This window comes from Canis lupus, chromosome 7, assembly GCF_003254725.2.
Source record: "Canis lupus dingo isolate Sandy chromosome 7, ASM325472v2, whole genome shotgun sequence".
In the NCBI taxonomy this organism is placed as follows: domain Eukaryota; kingdom Metazoa; phylum Chordata; class Mammalia; order Carnivora; family Canidae; genus Canis; species Canis lupus.
In genome coordinates, this window is record NC_064249.1 from 8,622,042 (window position 1) to 8,639,283 (window position 17,242).

General features: G+C 42.7%; 1 protein-coding gene and 1 pseudogene across 7 annotated transcripts in view; one reads left to right on the forward strand and one right to left on the reverse strand.

Moving 5' to 3' along the window:
* Positions 1-17,242, forward strand: part of HHAT (hedgehog acyltransferase) — a 340,597-nt gene that overhangs the window by 9,493 nt on the left and 313,862 nt on the right. For all 7 annotated transcript variants that reach the window (XM_025429844.3, XM_025429840.3, XM_025429839.3 and 4 more), the window contains exon 2: positions 4,906-5,039. In XM_025429844.3, the coding sequence (XP_025285629.3) occupies positions 4,949-5,039 (91 nt within the window). In that variant the 5' untranslated portion in view covers positions 4,906-4,948. The remainder of the gene's footprint in view (positions 1-4,905; positions 5,040-17,242) is intronic.
* LOC112648362 (mitochondrial import receptor subunit TOM5 homolog) lies at positions 9,568-9,794 on the reverse strand (annotated as a pseudogene).

The window sequence follows — 17,242 nt, forward strand, 5'->3', positions numbered from 1 at the left end:
AAATTGCAGGGGGAAAGCATCTTTCAGAAGTTATGTTTATGCACATTTTTGGCTTTGGCAAACTGAGCTGTGCTTCTCTGCCAAGATTAAGGAACAAGATTTCTGCCTGTGAAAGAGTGGGAGCTGGGAAGTTGGGTTCTGGTTTTTGCTCCATCACTGGCTTCCCTGTACTTGGGCAGATCACTGCTTTTCTCTGAGCAGGATTCTGATTCCTGAAAAAGAGCTAGCAGTTAGCCCTCCTGGTGAGGAGTAGAGGAGATGGTATCTTTGAAAGCAGGTGGAGTGTTAAATTACAAAGTAAATGCAAATGTAAGTTACTTCAGTATAGAAAAAACTGTTAGCTGAGGAATTCTTGCCATTTTACAGCTCAGATTTTATTCTGTGGGCCTCTTGAGTTCTATAATCCCCGGATAAGTACTTTTTTGAAATACCCAGCCTCAGGGGAATCTCCATTCATTCATTCATTCATTCATTCATTCATGAGAGACACGCAGAGAGAGGCAGAGACACAGGCAGAGGGAGAAGCAGGCTTCCCACAGGGAACCTGATGTGGGGACTCGATCCCAGGACCCCAGGATCATGACCTGAGCTGGAGGAAGACGCTCAACCACTGAGCCACCCAGGCGTCCCGCCTCAGGAGACCTTACACCCCAATATATAAGTAAAGGTAAAGTTCCTTTACGCCAGTCTGATTTCTTTCCTTTTGATCCCAGAGAAACTGGCTATGATTTCCATCCAAAGCCTAGTAGTAAATGTACTTTCTATCACTTTGTCTTCATTTACCTCAAATATCTTACTCTCATCAACAATATTTAGCTTTAAGATACTGTGATCTTACAGCTTTGGACTTGCCGTTGTACGTTCTTTGTTTTCCTCTTTTTTCATCCTACTGCCTCCTGGACTAGCTTCATGCCAGGTGCGACTTAATTTTTCTCTATTTGTGTTGCTTGGTACTAGTGCTTTCTCTCTCCTTCGTCTTGAATCACTGCCCTCCCTGCCTCTAGACTGCCACACTGTCAGAGGGCGACTTCCTGAAGCTTCGCTCGAATAGTTAAATGTACTGGCTCAAAGCCTGAGGTTTCTTTGGCGAATGGAATCCAGACCTGTACTACGGTATGTTCACGGCCCTCTGCCACGTGGCTCCTGCTCTCCCTCCACCTCCCCTGTCTATATTTGTACTTCTTCAAAGTCCTGATCAGACCTCCCCCCTCCCATCACACACCCTGCACCCCCCGCCCCCTTAGCTCTCACGTATCCATGCTGTAGCCTCCTCTGTGTCAGGTAGGCCTGTACTTCACAGCCTCTGCTGCTGTAGGTTGGCTTTTCCCATAGAAGTAGCTTACAAATGGTGATGATTTCTAGGCTCACTAAGCTGATAACGCTGTTGCAGGACTGGATCTGTGCATGAACAACAGAAAAGAAGCATTACTTACACATTTGAGTAAGGACCTCCTATGATTTCATCATGTTAGCCTATCCCTAAAGAGCATGCTTGTTTAGAGAATGAGGAATAGGAACGTGAGAATTTTCTGGGAGTGTTTGGGAGCCTTCACGGGTTTGGACATTTAAAGTTCTCGTTATATTCCCCAATATTCAACCTGCCTTTTCTTTGATACCGTTGGGTCATTAAATCCTTTAAAAGGTATCTACTCTGGCTTTCTGAGGGCACAGCTGAAATGAATACAGAAGAAAACACGAGGGAGAGGCATCTTCTTTTTTTTTTTTTTAATTTTTATTTATTTATGATAGTCACAGAGAGAGAGAGAGAGAGAGAGAGAGAGAGAGAGAGGCAGAGACACAGGCAGAGGGAGAAGCAGGTTCCATGCACCGGGAGCCCGACGTGGGATTCGATCCAGGGTCTCCAGGATCACGCCCTGGGCCAAAGGCAGGCGCCAAACCGCTGCGCCACCCAGGGATCCCCGAGAGGCATCTTCTTGAGATAGGCAGGCAAGGGCTGAAAAGACAAGTGTAGGGAAGAAAGAGGTGGTAAGAAGGACATGTGGGTTTGTGGGTCGTGGTGTTTTGAGGTGGCATTCCTGGAATTGTGAGTGATGAAACAAGACAAGTGGGAGTATGCATTTAATTCCCTTGGGGATAAGCAAAGACGTGGTGAAGAAGAGACTCTGGGTAGAAAGATGTCCAGGTGGCCCCCAAGGACAGTTTGTTTGCTGTCGGGGTGGCCTGGGGTTGGACTGGGGTGTGGACAACCTGTGAGAGCTGAGTGAGAGCTCTGGGGATGCCCTTGGACTGAAAGGAAGCCTAGCAGGTGGGATGGCCATGCCACATGGAGGGTGAGTGAAACTTCATCAGATGGAGAAGAAAACCAGAGCTCTGGTGAGGTAGGCTTCTGATGAATTAAATTCACTAACTGGTCAGATTATAGCTAATATTTTGGGGGCACTTACTCTGTGTCAGGCCTTTGATGAACATTTTACATTTAAATTCATTCAACAGCCCTGAGGAAACAGGCCTAAGTGGTTGTGGCCCACTCAAGTTTCTTGACCAGTAAGTCGCAGAGCTGGGACTCCCCCACCCCAGGGCCTGCTTGCTGTAGAATTTTCCAGCATCCTGTCAAGTGGAGGCTATTTGGTCTAGTCCTTAAATTTTAAACGTGAAGATATAGCCCTGCAGCTTTGTTGCTCATTACTATGTATCTGTGTAGGTGTCTGCAAAACATACACAATATAGCTGAGAGCACCAAAAAGGGAAACATTTTAATACTGAATTTTCTGCTTTCCCACAGTTAAATCATTAATGCAGAGGAATTGTCCTAGAAGAGAATGTCCCTGAAAAGCTTTTAAACAGCAGGCCTTCTAGAACTTCCATTTAATCTCTAAGATTCTTTATGTTCACTTTTCAGCAGTGTTTATTTTATTTTATTTATTTTTTTAGAGGTTCAGCCTTAGCTAATCACGTATTCTTAATGAGGTGAGGAGGCCATCCAATATAATACGAACATTCTTTGAAAGGAGACACATAAAACCCAGAGGTTAAAGGGAACTTTTCACTAAAGAGAAGACTACCGTATTCCCACAAAGTTCCACAAAGAAATTCTAAGGCATTCCAGGAGATGCCAGATATTTAAAAATAAAGTATGGGGGGAAATGTGTAAAGCTAGAAGTGGTTCTGAAAAATCACAGGGGGACCTAAGAAGGTGGTATTGAGGGCTGAGAATGTTTGGGTTCGAAAGCATACGTGCTTGCTTCTGGATCCCTCCGGTTGCCTGCGACCAAACTGCCTGAGCAACTTTTAGGTCAGTACCAGTGGGCACCCTGGTTGGAGGACCCCTGACTTCTGACCTCTTATTTTATGAAAGCCAACGTTTGTATCTTTTTCTGCTCTCTCTTAGCCTGAAGAAAGGAGTTTGTGCATGGTGGATTTTAAGCCAGGCTCTAGGGACAAGTAACTTTGTGGACTGGCATTAATGGGGCTGGCTGTGGCTGAGGAGAGGCATGGGGGCCCAGTGGTTCCCAAGACCTGGATTTGAGCCCTGGCTCAGTTATTTCAGACCGTGTGACCTTATTATGCTTCACATTTGTCCTCTGTAAAATGCCCCTCTCTCTTGCCCCACCTTCTTCACTAGGGTGTTGTGAAAATAACGTGAGATCATGTGTGAATTCTGATTTATGGCATTACTGTCCTGTATGAGAAGCGCTTGCTTGGGGCTTAGAAATTTGCTCCTATTTTAGTTTGGCATCCATAGTGAGACATATCTGAGAGGCTTAAGTAAAACAGTGAGAGCCATTTAACTAACTTTTGGTTACATGGGAGCTGATCATCTAATTTGCAGAATTTTAGGACCTCCTATCACCTGCTGTAATACTTAGAATATAGACATAGCTGCCCTAAGACAGGGATCAAGAGTAAGAGAAGCTTAAACAGCCTGGAAGTGCATTTTTCTTTCATGTAAAAGCACAGATATAAATGGTCGGGGACAGTTGTGGGGGTGAGGTGGGACGTGGAGTCAGGGACTGAGGCTCCTCGATCTTCTTTTCTCACGTGGCTCTCACCCCTTGGCCCAAGGTGGGCTGTTCGGGCTCTGGCCAGCAGGAGGGGCATGACCACAGCCTTGCAGCCAAATGCCTACACTGGGCTAGACTATCTGGTTGAGCTTAGCATCCTATGCATTCAGATAATTCCATTTCTGTGTAATGAAGGAAGCCAAATATTGTGGGGTGGGCTACTAGCAGTGTCCACCACTGCTGCTGGAGATCACGTTATTCACTTTCCCTTAAGTTTACGTAGGGCTGCCTGGGTGGCTCAGCGGTTAAGCGTCTGCCTTTGGCTCAGGGCATGATCTTGGGATCTGGGATCGAGTCCCACATCAGGCTCCTTGCAGGGAGTCTGCTTCTCTCTCTGCCTGTGTCTCTGCCTCTCTCTCTCATGAATAAATAAAATCTTAAAAAAAAAAAAAAAGAACATGTTTGGAGATGATCTGTGCTTCTATTCAGGGTTTGAAGCCATTTATTATTCATGGAGCACTAGTTCCTTCCCGCTATATTCCACACCCTGTGTTGGATCCTGGGGACTCAGAGATCATGGTCCCTGTTCTCCAAAGCACAGCCCCCCCCCCTCCCCCGCCTCCACAGGGGGAGGCAGGCATGTCAGGCAATGAGCGCATGACTGTCTGGTGTACACTCTGATGGGAGGCAGATGGGGGCGCTGTGGGAGCTCATAGGGAAGACGTGCCCATCCCGGGGAAGGCAGGGCATGTGCGTGTCTCTGTGTGTGTGCATTTTGGATGCAGGATGCACAGGGTCACTGGCAGCAGGAAGTAGGACTGGGGTTATATCCGTATCACTGTAAATAGTGCCGGGTCCCTGAAAGAGCAAGTGAACGGATAAGATGCTGTTCCCTGCTGTCATGTCTATGGCTTAATGTTTTTATTTCTGTTTCTCTTCCTAGAAACTCTCCGTGTGTCTGCTTGGACCCTTTGTCACAAGGAACAATGCTGCCCTGGTGGGAACTGTCTTTTTACCTGTGTGCTTCACTAGGCTTCCACTTCTATTCTTTCTATGAAGTTTACAAAGCTTCCAGAGGTAAGGTCCCAATTTTCCTGATCTTCTTTCACGAAAAGAAGCTCTCAGAGGTAGAAGATTGAGGAAGATTGTCTCATGGGCTTGGGATGACTTGGACTCTGCTTTGCTTTCCCCTGTCTGTGACACTTTGAGTCCATGACCTGAGTCAGTGCAATTTTCCACCCTAACCCTGGATCTTGGGAGTGGGGGATCCTGTGGCTGGTCTTCTTTCTGTAAGAGGAGGCTTTGCTTCAATGGCTGTTGAAGGCTGTGGAGGTGATATGCAGTAACCTCTTACATATCCCTTCCATCATCATTGTTCTCAGACATGTGGAGGCAGTTCATGGTGTTGGAGGCCCAGACTCCTTTTATCTTTTTGTTCTCCTGTGTTCAGTGCTTTGTATACTTGAAGAAGAATCATCACTAAATCCACATTCCAGCCCCCAGGAAGGAGAAGGGGAACCCTCCTGTCCTTTAAGGGATGCTCAGCAAGTTAACTTAGTCACTTCTGCTGACTCATAGTTGGCCAGTAACAGGTCTTATGAACAGCTGGGAGGCTGGGAATCATCATCTTCAGCTTGGTGGCCATGCGCCACTCAGACTTCCCATGCTATGGAGGAATGGGAGAAAGAAATGTGGAAGGACCATGATGGTCTCTTCTGTAGTCAGGGGCAGTTTCCTAGAGATGATGATGATTACTGGGCTTTGTTGTAAGGCAGAGCAGGAGCCAGCTAGGTAGAGAAGACCACAGAGGATCTGTGGAAAGAGATGAGTTTGCAGGCAAGTGGACAAGCCTTTGGGGTGTGAGGAAGCTTAGCATGGTCTGGTGACTATAAACCACTCGGTGGTACTGGAATGTAGAGTGCGAGGGGACAGTGGTAGCTTTTTGAGCTTAGATCAAAAAGCAAGGAAAGGCTGTGAAAGACATTACCTATTTATGTGAGGAGTTTGGCAGGGGAATATGCTGAAAAATCACTTAAAATGATCAAAGTGGGTTTCGGGAAGCACAGTTGACAGTGCTCTGCTCTGAACACCTACCTCCTTATGTATCACTGGGATTGATTTGGTTATGCATCCCCAACATTCGACATATGTCCCACTCAAAGCCATGGGCTTGGTTGCAGAGACAGACCATCTACAGTAGATGAGGGCTGTTCTTTTGTCAAGGCCAGCCAAGTGGTTGCATTCCCTTGCTGGAGCCTCTGAGCTCCCAAGACCCATGTAGGGAAACTAACTTTGCTCTATGTCAGGCACTGTATTAGATACGTCATGTACCTTGTCTCACTCAATCATTAGAACAGCCCTATGAGATGGCATATTACTTTGAATACAGGCTTGGCAGCAGAAACACAGCTTCCAACATAACTCATGAGCCTTCCAACAAGGCTCATGTTGTGTCCAGAGAGCATCAGAGAGCCTGGCTCCTCCTACCATGTCCCTCTGCCGTCTTCATCGTGTTGCTTCACCTCATAATGTCAGGTGGCTGCCTCAGTGCCAGCTGTCATGTTCACTTTTCTCCCAGAAGGGAAGATGGAAGGGAGAGGGGAGAACAGGCCCTCTCCTTTTCGAGTGTGACTTGAAAGTTGCTTACATTATATCCATTGAAATGCCATTTGCTAGAACCTAGTCCTGTAGCCACATCACTGTGAGGAGAGTAAGTAAATGTAATCTTTGGTTGGAAGTCCATTTATCCAGTTAAGCTGTTCTGTTTTAGAGGAGGAAAGAATAGATACTGGCAATTAGTCAGTAGTCTTTTCATAAGTGGATGTCAGTAGATTTTCACCATTCTAGTAGGTGTGTAGTGGTATCCTACTGTTATAATTTACAATTCCCTGATGATGTGATGTGGAGTATCTTTTCCTTTTTTTATTTTATTTTATTTTATTTTATTTTATTTATTTATTTATGATAGGCACACAGTGAGAGAGAGAGGCAGAGACATAGGCAGAGGGAGAAGCAGGCTCCATGCACTGGGAGCCCGACGTGGGATTCGATCCCGGGTCTCCAGGATCACGCCCTGGGCCAAAGGCAGGCGCTAAACCGCTGCGCCACCCAGGGATCCCTGGAGTATCTTTTCCTATGCTCATTGCCATATATATCTAATCTTTGGTGAGGTGTTTGTTCAGGCCTTTTGCCCATTTTTAAATTGGGTTGTTTATTTTCTTATTCTTGAGTTTTAATTGTCCTTTGTATATTTTGGATAATATACAATATATTTGGATTTTTGCAAATATTTTCTTCCAGTCTGTGACTTTTCCTCTTATTCTCTTGACAGTGTATTTTACAGAGCAGATATTTTAAATTTTGGTTAAGTCCAGTTTACCAGTTGTTTCTTTTATGCATTGTGTCTTGGGTATCTAAAAAGTATTTCCCAGAGCTAAGGTCATCTAGATTTCCTCCTATGTTACTTTCTAAGAGTTCAGTAGTGTTGCATTTTATATTTAGATCAATAATATGCATTTTCAGTTAATTTTTGTGAAGGGTGTAAAGCCTGCATCTAGATTCTTTTTTTTTTTTTTTTTTTTTGCATGTGGATGTCCAGGTCCAGCATTTGTTGAAAGACCATCTTTTCGGGCAGCCCCAGTGGCACAGCGGTTTAGCGCCGCCTGCAGCCTAGGGCATGATCCTGGAGACCCTGGATCGAGTCCCACATCAGGCTCTCTGAATGGTGCCTGCTTCTCCCTCTGCCTGTGTCTCTGCCTCTCTCTCTCTCTGTGTCTCTATGAATAAAATAAAATAAAATAAATCTTAAAAAAAAAGACCATCTTTTCTGTGTTGTGTTACCTTTCCTCCTTTGTCAAAGGTCAGTTTACTGTATTTTTGTGGGTCTTTTTCTGGGCTTTCTATTCTGTTCCATTCATCTATTTGTTCTTTCACTAATGTCAGTTTCTTGAATGCTAGGCTTTATAAGTCTTGATATTGGGTGGTATTTGTCCTCTAACTTTGTTCTTCTCCTTCAATATTGTGTTGGTTATTCTAGATCTTTTGCCTCTCCATATAAACTTTAGAATCATGTTGTCTATATCCACATGGGAACTTGCTGGGATTTTGATTTGGATTGCATTGAATCTATAGATGAAGTTGAGTAGAACTGACCTCTTAACAATATTGAGTCTTCCTATCTATGAACATGGACTATCTCTCAATTTTTTTCTGTTTATTTTTCATTAGAGTTTTCTAGTTCTCCTAACCTATAACTTGTATGTATCTTGTTAGATTTATAGCTAAGTATTTCACTTTTTGGGGTGGTAATGTACATGGTGTTGTGTTCTTAATTTAAATTTCACTTGTTCAGTGCTGATGTATAGGAAAGTAATTGACTTTTGCATATTAATCTTATATCTTGCAACCTTGCTATAATAGCTTATTGGTTCCAGGAGTTTTTTTGTAGATTATTTGGATTTTCTACATAGGTATTCATATTATCTGCATACAAAGACAGTTTTATTTGTTCCTTTCCATTCTGTATACCCTTTATTTCATTTTTCTTGTTGTACTAGCTAGGACTCCCATTATGATATTGAAAAGGAGTGGTGAGAGGGGACACTTTTGCCTTTTTTCTGATCTTAGCAGGGAAGCTTTCTGACCATTAGATACGATGTTCACTGTATGGTTTTTGTAAATGCTCTTAATCCAGTTGAGAAAGTTCCCCTCTATTTCTGGTTTGTGGAGTTTGTAATTGTAAATGGGTGTTGGATTTTGTCAAATGCTTTTTGTGCATCTCTTGATATGACCATGTGGTTTTTCTTTTTTGGCTTGTTGATGTTATGGATTGCACTACTTCATTTTTGTGTCTTTGTCTGTGAGCTTGTTTTTAATGAGCCTCTGTTGGACTCAGCAGGCAGGTCTTCTGCTCTGTGTGGTGTTAGCCGGGGTTGCAGTCTTCTGGTGGCTTACTCACTTGGCTGGCCAAGACCTCAGTGGAGGGCTATCAGCTAGTGTGCAAAGGTTCTCTCTGCATGGCTCTTCACTTGGCTTATATTTCTCATGACAAGACAACTTGGGTTCAAGAGGGAGTATTGCAAGTACACAAAAGCAGAAGCTACAGATCTCTTGAAGCTCAGCCTGGGAAGTTGTGTAATTCACTTCTGCCTTATTTATTGGTCAAAACAAATCACAGCTCCAGTCCAGACTCAAGGGGAGTAAAGACTATATCTCTTTATGGCTGGAGCAGCGTGCATGTGCACAGAACTTATGGCCATCATCTTTGTAGCCTATCACAATGCATATTGTATGTTTTTACCCAGATGAGGCCACAGAGGCTGAAAAATACAACTTATCCAAGGTTACACATCTAATAGGTTCTAATGGAACTGTTTTTTTTTAAATTGTAGACAGAATTCCCTTATAATTAATACTTGTTAGAAAATAGAGTTTGACATTACTTATAATTATATCAACATTCACAGAGGCTGAACTATCACCACAAGATGTCTTTACTTCCCAAGTATTTTTAAACTTTAGCTATGAAGGTCAGTTACCAGAGCCACACTTGTTCTTAACAAGTAGAATTTTTATGTCCATTCAAAGAGTCTCTTACATCTTCTGGGCCTATTCATTTGCAGATTGAGTAGAAATTACAACTGGGTTCCTCATATCTCGCATTCACATGTGATGCCCATCTTCATATGCTGTCCAATTTCTTTAGGATAAAAAGTGTCCCAGCAGGGACACATAGATAAGAAAGTTCCATATGGACGAGATCACATCCTTGCGCATCTTCTGTTTCATCTCCTCCGGGTCCAGCTTTGGTGCAAGGCCCTCAATCCGGAACATCACTGCTTTGCTTCTCAGCCTTGCAGCGGCCACGCTCTGCTCTCCTCAGGGGCTGCCTGGTACCTGGGGAACTGGGTTTAAACTCGGGTGTGTTCAACTCTAGACCCAGTATTTTGTTCTTTTCTGTCACTCATACTTAGTGATAATTTAATTCCTAAAGCACCTTGCTTTAAAAGGGGAAGCCCTTTTGTCTATTCTACTACTATTAAATTTTAAGTTTTTATTGCACTGGAACAAAATGTTTCCTTTTTGCATCAAGGGGGCTGCTGGGATGCGGGTGGGAGGGGATCCTTCTGTGGATAGTAAGAAGCTTTTCTGCACTTCAGCTGATCCAGAGCTGTCATGCTGTTTGACTTATTAGTGACCACTCCCTAGCCTGAAGCTTCTTTTATCCTCTGTGTTTTTCCTTTAAATATCAGTGCCAAAGTGTTTCTCAGGTTACTCCCAAGAAATGTCTTCTTTCTCTAATACTTTTGCCAGTTCAGCTCATGGAAACCGGATCCCCCTGTCTTGCCAAAATGTGTTTAATGGTGCAATGTTAAGTCTTCTTGGCTCCATGTCTTACTGTCTAATTCGGGAAAAAGTGCTACTTTACCCGCATGATAGAAGTAGGTCACTGGGAAAACTGTGTCTTCTGTAAACTTTTTTGGGATGTTTGTATCTGGAACAAATATAGTGCCTAGGACACATTACAGGCTCAAAACTTACCCATTAAGTGAAATGCCACCAGTGGGCATCTGCAACAGCTGCTTTCTCTGGGCACGGAGCAGGCATCTTGTTCACTGCACTCTGTCTGGGGGAGCAGGGTTGTCAGGCCATTAGGGACAGCAGACTGATTTTAATGGCCTTAGTCAAATGGAATCTTTTGGTAAATTCACAGCAGGGACTGAACAGAACACCCCCCACTCCTCCTCCTGACTCTACCAGCCGTAAAGCATCTCTAAGTCATATGGAAATACTTGTGATGGGGTGATGGTGATCTGCTATGCTTGGTGACTTCTCCCCTGTAGCTCTGCAGCATTGTGGCTAATCCAGACCTACTGCATTAAGTTTATGCCCTTGTGGTTCAGTAGATGTAGAAACACTTTTATGTCTCTCTGTGTACAGTTAACATGAGGAGAGATGAGATATGCCATACAGTAGCCTTGAAGGAGTTAATGCTTCTACCTAAAAGAGGGCCGTGTATTGTGTTCTTATCAGGTTGATACAGTTCTTGAAATGAAAAGAGCCAAATTGTCATCAGTAAAAACCTGAGTGATAGGTGGTCACCCGGGAAAGCAGCTTTGAGCGGAAGTCTTAGACTACTGTTTCAATTTATTTATTAGTTTATATTCAAATTTATTTCTTCTTGTACCTATTTTGACATTTTATAGCTGTCCAGATATCTATGCATTTTTGTCGGTTTTCTTTTCTTTCTTTCTTTTTTTTTTTTTAAGATTCTATTTATTCATAAAAGACACAGAGAGGCAGAGACACAGGCAGAGGGTGAAGCAGGCTCCTCACAGGGAGCCCGATGTGGGACTCGAACCTGGGACCTGAGGATCATGCCCTGTGCCGAAGGCAGATGCTCAACACTGAGCCACCCAGGCGTCCCTATGTCGGTTTTCAATTTGATTAGTAATGGTTCATAATATTCATATTTAAAATTTTTTTCTGTAGTTTTGCTTTCCTCCAAAATACATAAAATACTGTATATATTGTTTTATATCTTCTTCCTGCCCTCCCTAACTTCCTCCCTTGCTAGACTGTCTACCTCTCCCTCCCTTCCTTCCTTCTTATTTTTTTTCCTTTGATCAGTTGTGCCAGAGAGCTTGGGGTTCTTTCCAGCTTGTGGCTTTGTTTGGTTTCTCAGTTGTTTCCTTTTGTTCTCCAATTCACTGATTTATGCTCTTATTTTATCATTCCTTATTGTTTTTTTGGGTTTGCTCTGTTCCTTTTCATTCCAACTGTATGAGTCGAATGCTTAGCTCACTTATTTTCTAAGGAACCTATTTGTATTGTTGTATCACACCTGATAGTTTTTCTCAGAAGGATTTCCGGAAGGATTTCCAGAAGAGGCATTGCAGAGTCAAACTACATGAATATTTTTAAGTTTCGTAATAGACTTCCCTAGACTGTTCTCCAGGAAGGTTGTGTCAATAATATTTCTTCTTTTGGAGAGTGTCCTTCTTCTTGTATTTCAGCAAATTGAGCCTTTCTTCTTTCACTCATCTCACATGTATTTGGTATATGATATAAAGTGAAAAGTTAAATTATTTTTTCCCAAATAGATAACCAAACATGATTAACTCTTTCTTTCCATATTGAATTATGATGCAATCTTGATCACTGGTAAATTCTTTTTTTTTTTTTTTTTAAAGATTTGAGAGAGAGGGTGCATGCATGTAAATGCACGTGAGTGTGAGTGGAAGAAGGGGCAGAGAGGTAGAGAATCTGAAGCAGACTTTGCAGTGCAGAGCCTGAAGGTGGGGCTCAATCCCTCCACTGGGAGATCATGACCTGAGTGGAAACCAAGAGTCAGCTGCTCAACCGACTGAGCCACTTGGGCGCCCTTATCATTGCTAAGGGGGTGGGTGGGTGAGCTGTCTTTTCTGTTTCATTGATTTTTCAATCAATTCATACATCATTAGTGCACTGTTTTAATTAAAAATGCTTTGTAAAATATTTGAGTATCTTGTGGAATCGGTTAGCCACTCATCGTTCTTCATTTCCACACTCAGCTGTTCTTACTGGTTTATTTTTTCGTATACATATTTGAAACCGTTCTAAAAAAAATCTCATTATGGTTTTAATTAGAATTACAGGAAGCCTAGAAATTAATTTGTTAATAATTAATATTCTTATAATATTGTATTTTTCCACCCGCGGATTTGGTGTTTTTTCTAGGTCTTCCGTTCTTTCCCTTTGTAAAAGTTCCTGGTCTTCTTCATAACAGATCCTGCTAAAATTCCTATTCAGATTATTGGAGTCTTTTTTTTTAATAATTGGAAAAATTTTGATTATATTTCCTACAATTTGTAGCTGATTCAGCTATAAAGGTATTTATTTTGGTTTATGGATGTTATATTCCAACAATTTATTGACTTCTCTTAATGTTCCATTAGCTTACCTTAGATTTTTCCTAATTTTTTTGTGTATAGGTAATATCTGCAGATCATGCTAATGGTTTTCCTTCATCTATTATTGCTTAGCTGGGACTTCTGAACAATATGGTAGTTGGGAAAGAATGCTATTTTTATTTTAATTCTAATTTTTTAAAAAGATTTTGTTTATTTATTCATGAGAGACACACACAGAGAGAGGCAGAGACATAGGCAGAGAGAGAAGCAGGCTCCATGCAGGGAGCCCGATGTGGGACTTGATCCTGGGACTCCAGGATCAGGCCCTGGGCTGAAAGCAGACGCTCAACCACTGAGCCAGCCAGGCGTTCCCTTTAATTCTAATTTTAATGGAAATCCCTGTACTGTTTTTACCATTACTGAAAAGTTGAATAAGCTTTGCTTTTTCTGCCTTTTTTTTTTTTTTTTTTAAATCATGCTAAGGAGTCCGGCTAGCTCCCTTTTACTAAATTTTTATTTTTATTTTTATTTTTTAATTTTTATTTATTTTTATGATAGTCACACACACAGAGAGAGAGAGAGAGAGAGAGAGAGGCAGAGACACAGGCAGAGGGAGGAGCAGGCCCCATGCACCGGGAGCCCGATGTGGGATTCGATCCCGGGTCTCCAGGATGGCACCCTGGGCCAAAGACAGGCGCCAAACCGCTGCGCCACCTGGGGATCCCTACTAAATTTTTAAAATCAATAAATCTTGAATTCATTTTTAAAGCACCTGCTCAGATGATTACCTGGTTTTTCCCTTTCAAGCGGTCAACATATTTTAAAGTCATGTATTTTCCAGGATGGCTTATATGGTTTCCTACAACAAACCTATGGCTGTGGTATTTTAAAATATACTGCTTGTTTCTGAGTGTTTTTTTTTTAATTTATTTAAAAAAATATTTTATTTATTTATTCATGAGAGACACACAGAGAGGCCGAGACACAGGCAGAGGGAGAAGCAGGCCCCCTGTGGGGAGCCCGAGGTGGGAGTTGATCCCAGGACCCCAGGATCACGCCCTGGGCCAAAGGCAGATGCTAAACCACTGAGCCACCCAGGGATCCCCTGTTTTTTTTGTTGTTGTTGTTGTTTGTTTGTTTTAATTATTAGTTTCTAAGTGAGATTCATTGGCCTGTAGTTTTATTTTTCATTTCATCATTTTATTATCCGCATTCTGTTATTGTTATAAAATGAAAGGGGAATGAGATCAAGAGTTTAGTGCTCCCACCAACTGAGCCAGCCAGGCACTCCTACATTTTTCCATTTTATTGGAATTTTCAAATATATTAATATCCAGTTGTGGATTATATGTTTTGAAATACACGTCTCATTTTTTTCTATCATAGGTAATTTACCTATGTTTTGTCTACTTAGTGGATTTGTTCTCTTTTTCAAAAACTCATCTCTTGGATTTATTTATAAATGTTACCATTTTTTTCTGTAACAGTTACTCTCTAATGAATAGTAGGCTACCCTAGATCATTTTGGCTTTACAGAGCCCAGGCTCAACTTTTATGCTGTGACTCTCTTCCTGAAAACTTGCATATTAGGGACATTTTTATAAACAGAATGGTATTTTCCATAAATTTACATTTCCATTTCCGAGACATTTTGTTTTCATTTTAAAAAATCTTCAGTGAGCAGAGGTTAATGTTTCTCTAAATAAATTCTGTAGGACCAGGAAGTCCCAATATTTAAGCAAGGACCAGGAAGTCCCAATATTTAAACAAGTATGGAACAAATGATTTATTTGAATTGCCACGCCCAATTTCTTTGTTTCTTTAGTAGGTATTCTGAAAGTGGATTACAGTTATACGTGAGCATTTTCACCTTCTACCTTTTGTGTATTCCTAAACTCACCTGTTCTTATCATCACTAGTCTGTTTATAAGGAAAGGATATAGTGGTACATTTACAGATTGTTTTTTTGTGTTCATACAACACACTTCCCTCTCATGAGGGATGGGCTTTGTAATCAGGTAATTTTTCCCACTTGCTTTTGTGACTAGAAGAATTTGGTTGCAAGACAGCTGGCAACTCTGGAGAGCCCAGTTCAGGGAGGGGAAATGGAGGCTACCTCTGGTCCTGTCTTTGAACAGGTGGCCGTGCCCTTGGAACCATGGAAGGGGCCACCAGGGGCCCTTCAGTTAACAGGTCTTTTGTGAAAAGACCCAAGTGCATAATAGCCCCTGCTGGAGCCAAGGACTAGAGAGTCTGTCTTGATGGCCAGCATCAATATAGCATGTGTCACAGTTCAGGCTCCGTGAGATCTGTCTGGCAGTGCTTCATGTTGTGGTTCACCCTGTTTCCCCTGTCACCTGTGGCCAGGGTTGTAGGAAGCATTAGAGTTCCTGCTTTCCTGCTGGGAATCCAGGCTTGCTGGCCCACCCCTTCCTCTTTCAGTCTTGCCCTGACCTCCTCCTCAAGGGAGAGGAGGGCAGTGTTGGCTTTCAGAGAGCCAACTTTTTTTTTTTTTAAGGTTTTATTTATTTGAAAGAGAGAGAGACAGAGATAGTGAGAGGGAGCACAAATGGGGGGTGGGGAGAGGGAAAAGCAGGTTCCCCACTGAGCAGGGAGCCCAACGCAGGCTCCATCTCAGGAGCCTGGGATCATGAACTGAGAGTGGAAGGCAGACGCTTGACCAACTGAGCCACCCAGGTGTCCTGAGAGTTGACTTTCTTAACACCTGTAGTAAACTTGTCACAGTGACTTGGGACAGGGCCTGGGCTGGAGGACATTTGAAGTCAACCCTCAGTGTTAGACTCCACAGCTCCTCACTCCTCCAGCCGGTGCTCCCTGCTGTTCTGTCAAACACAAAAGGACATGCACTGAGCTTATGGCTTCCTCCTTTCTGGAGTGTTTCCATTTCAGTCTGGGGCTGCTTCTATTTCTCTTGGGGAGCCCTAAGGATTCTCATGCAAATCACATGGTGGCTTGATTTAAGAGGCCCCAGAATTCTTTCAGGTGAGTAGCATAGGAGCAGCCTTATTAGGGAGATTTGAAGGCCATTTATGTTGTATATTGCTTCATATCCTATTTGTATATATGAGTTGCTTTTGCTTAGGCTATTTCTAAATCAACTTTTCATTCCCGGAAAGGGAAAGAGAGGGGCCCCCACTTCTCAAGAGTCGTCATGGGAAAAACTAGCACCTTATCATCCTTCTATATGACATTTTATATGAATATTTGAGAGTTGCTTACCATTAAATTCTCTTATCTTGAGAAGCCCATCTTTTCTGCTCCCTTTCTCTACTCATTTACTGCCACAGTCTGCTGTACCCAGAGGCTTTCTAGAGAAATAAAGAATCAGTAGGAGCTGATTGGAATTTTTCAAATGCATAGAAACAGCAGGACATGTTAAGCCATGATTGGGTGTGCTAGTCCCTGGCAGTGGCTTGTGTCAGACGAGCGTGTGTGTGTGTGTGTGTGTGTGTGTGTGTGTGTCTTCCTCTTCCTGATTATTGCCCTCTAATTACCCCCACCCCACCCCAGAAATGGTTTCCTATCAAAATGTTGAGGGTGAAAGGGGTAGGTTAGTTAGCGCTTTTAAGTAAATGGTTTACCACCACAGCTCATTGGCATCGATTAAAATGCAAATCCTCTCACTCAGTAGGTAGAATGGGGCTTTGATGTATCCTCTTGTTGGGTGGTGGTTGGAGTGGGGAGAATCAACAGCTGATTTAGTAATGAGGGCTCATCAACAGAAATTGCTTCATTTCTATGCTCTGAGGCAGCTTCGTGGAGTGCTGAATTTTGGGAAATAGAACCAGGGCACCTCAAAGAAAGAGCTGGCTCTGCCCAACGGTCAGGCCTGTGTGGTGTGGAGAAAATTCCTCAGGCAGAGAAGGCTTCTCTCCATTTTCCAGGGTCATTTTGCTTGAGGGTATGTGAGGTAGGGCGGAAACTCTTGCCCCGAGTGAGAATACGGGATCTTTAGCAGGATGGTCTCATCAGAGAAATCCTGAGGGCTGAAGCTCTTTAGGGAAAGATTTCCCGCTGCAGGTTCTCAGCTCCCATTCTCCTATATCGACCAAATTCTGTAGCAACACATTTTCAACTAACGCAAGACAGTTTGAAGACCGTGAATTCCAAACAGGTTGTGAGTGTATGTTGTATAGCGTCTGTCTGTGTCAAGACATCAAACCAGAGTGAGTCGTAGAAATTCTCCAGACCTGAGAAAGGATTTTTGGGCTAGAGCTATTCTGTCCAATACTGTAGCCATTAGCCGTACAAGCACTCAAAATGTGGCCATTTCAAATTGAGCTGTGCTGTTGTAAAGATAACCTGTATGTTGGATTTTGAAGAATTAGTAAGAAAAAGGAATGTAAAATGACTCATTCATAATTTTTT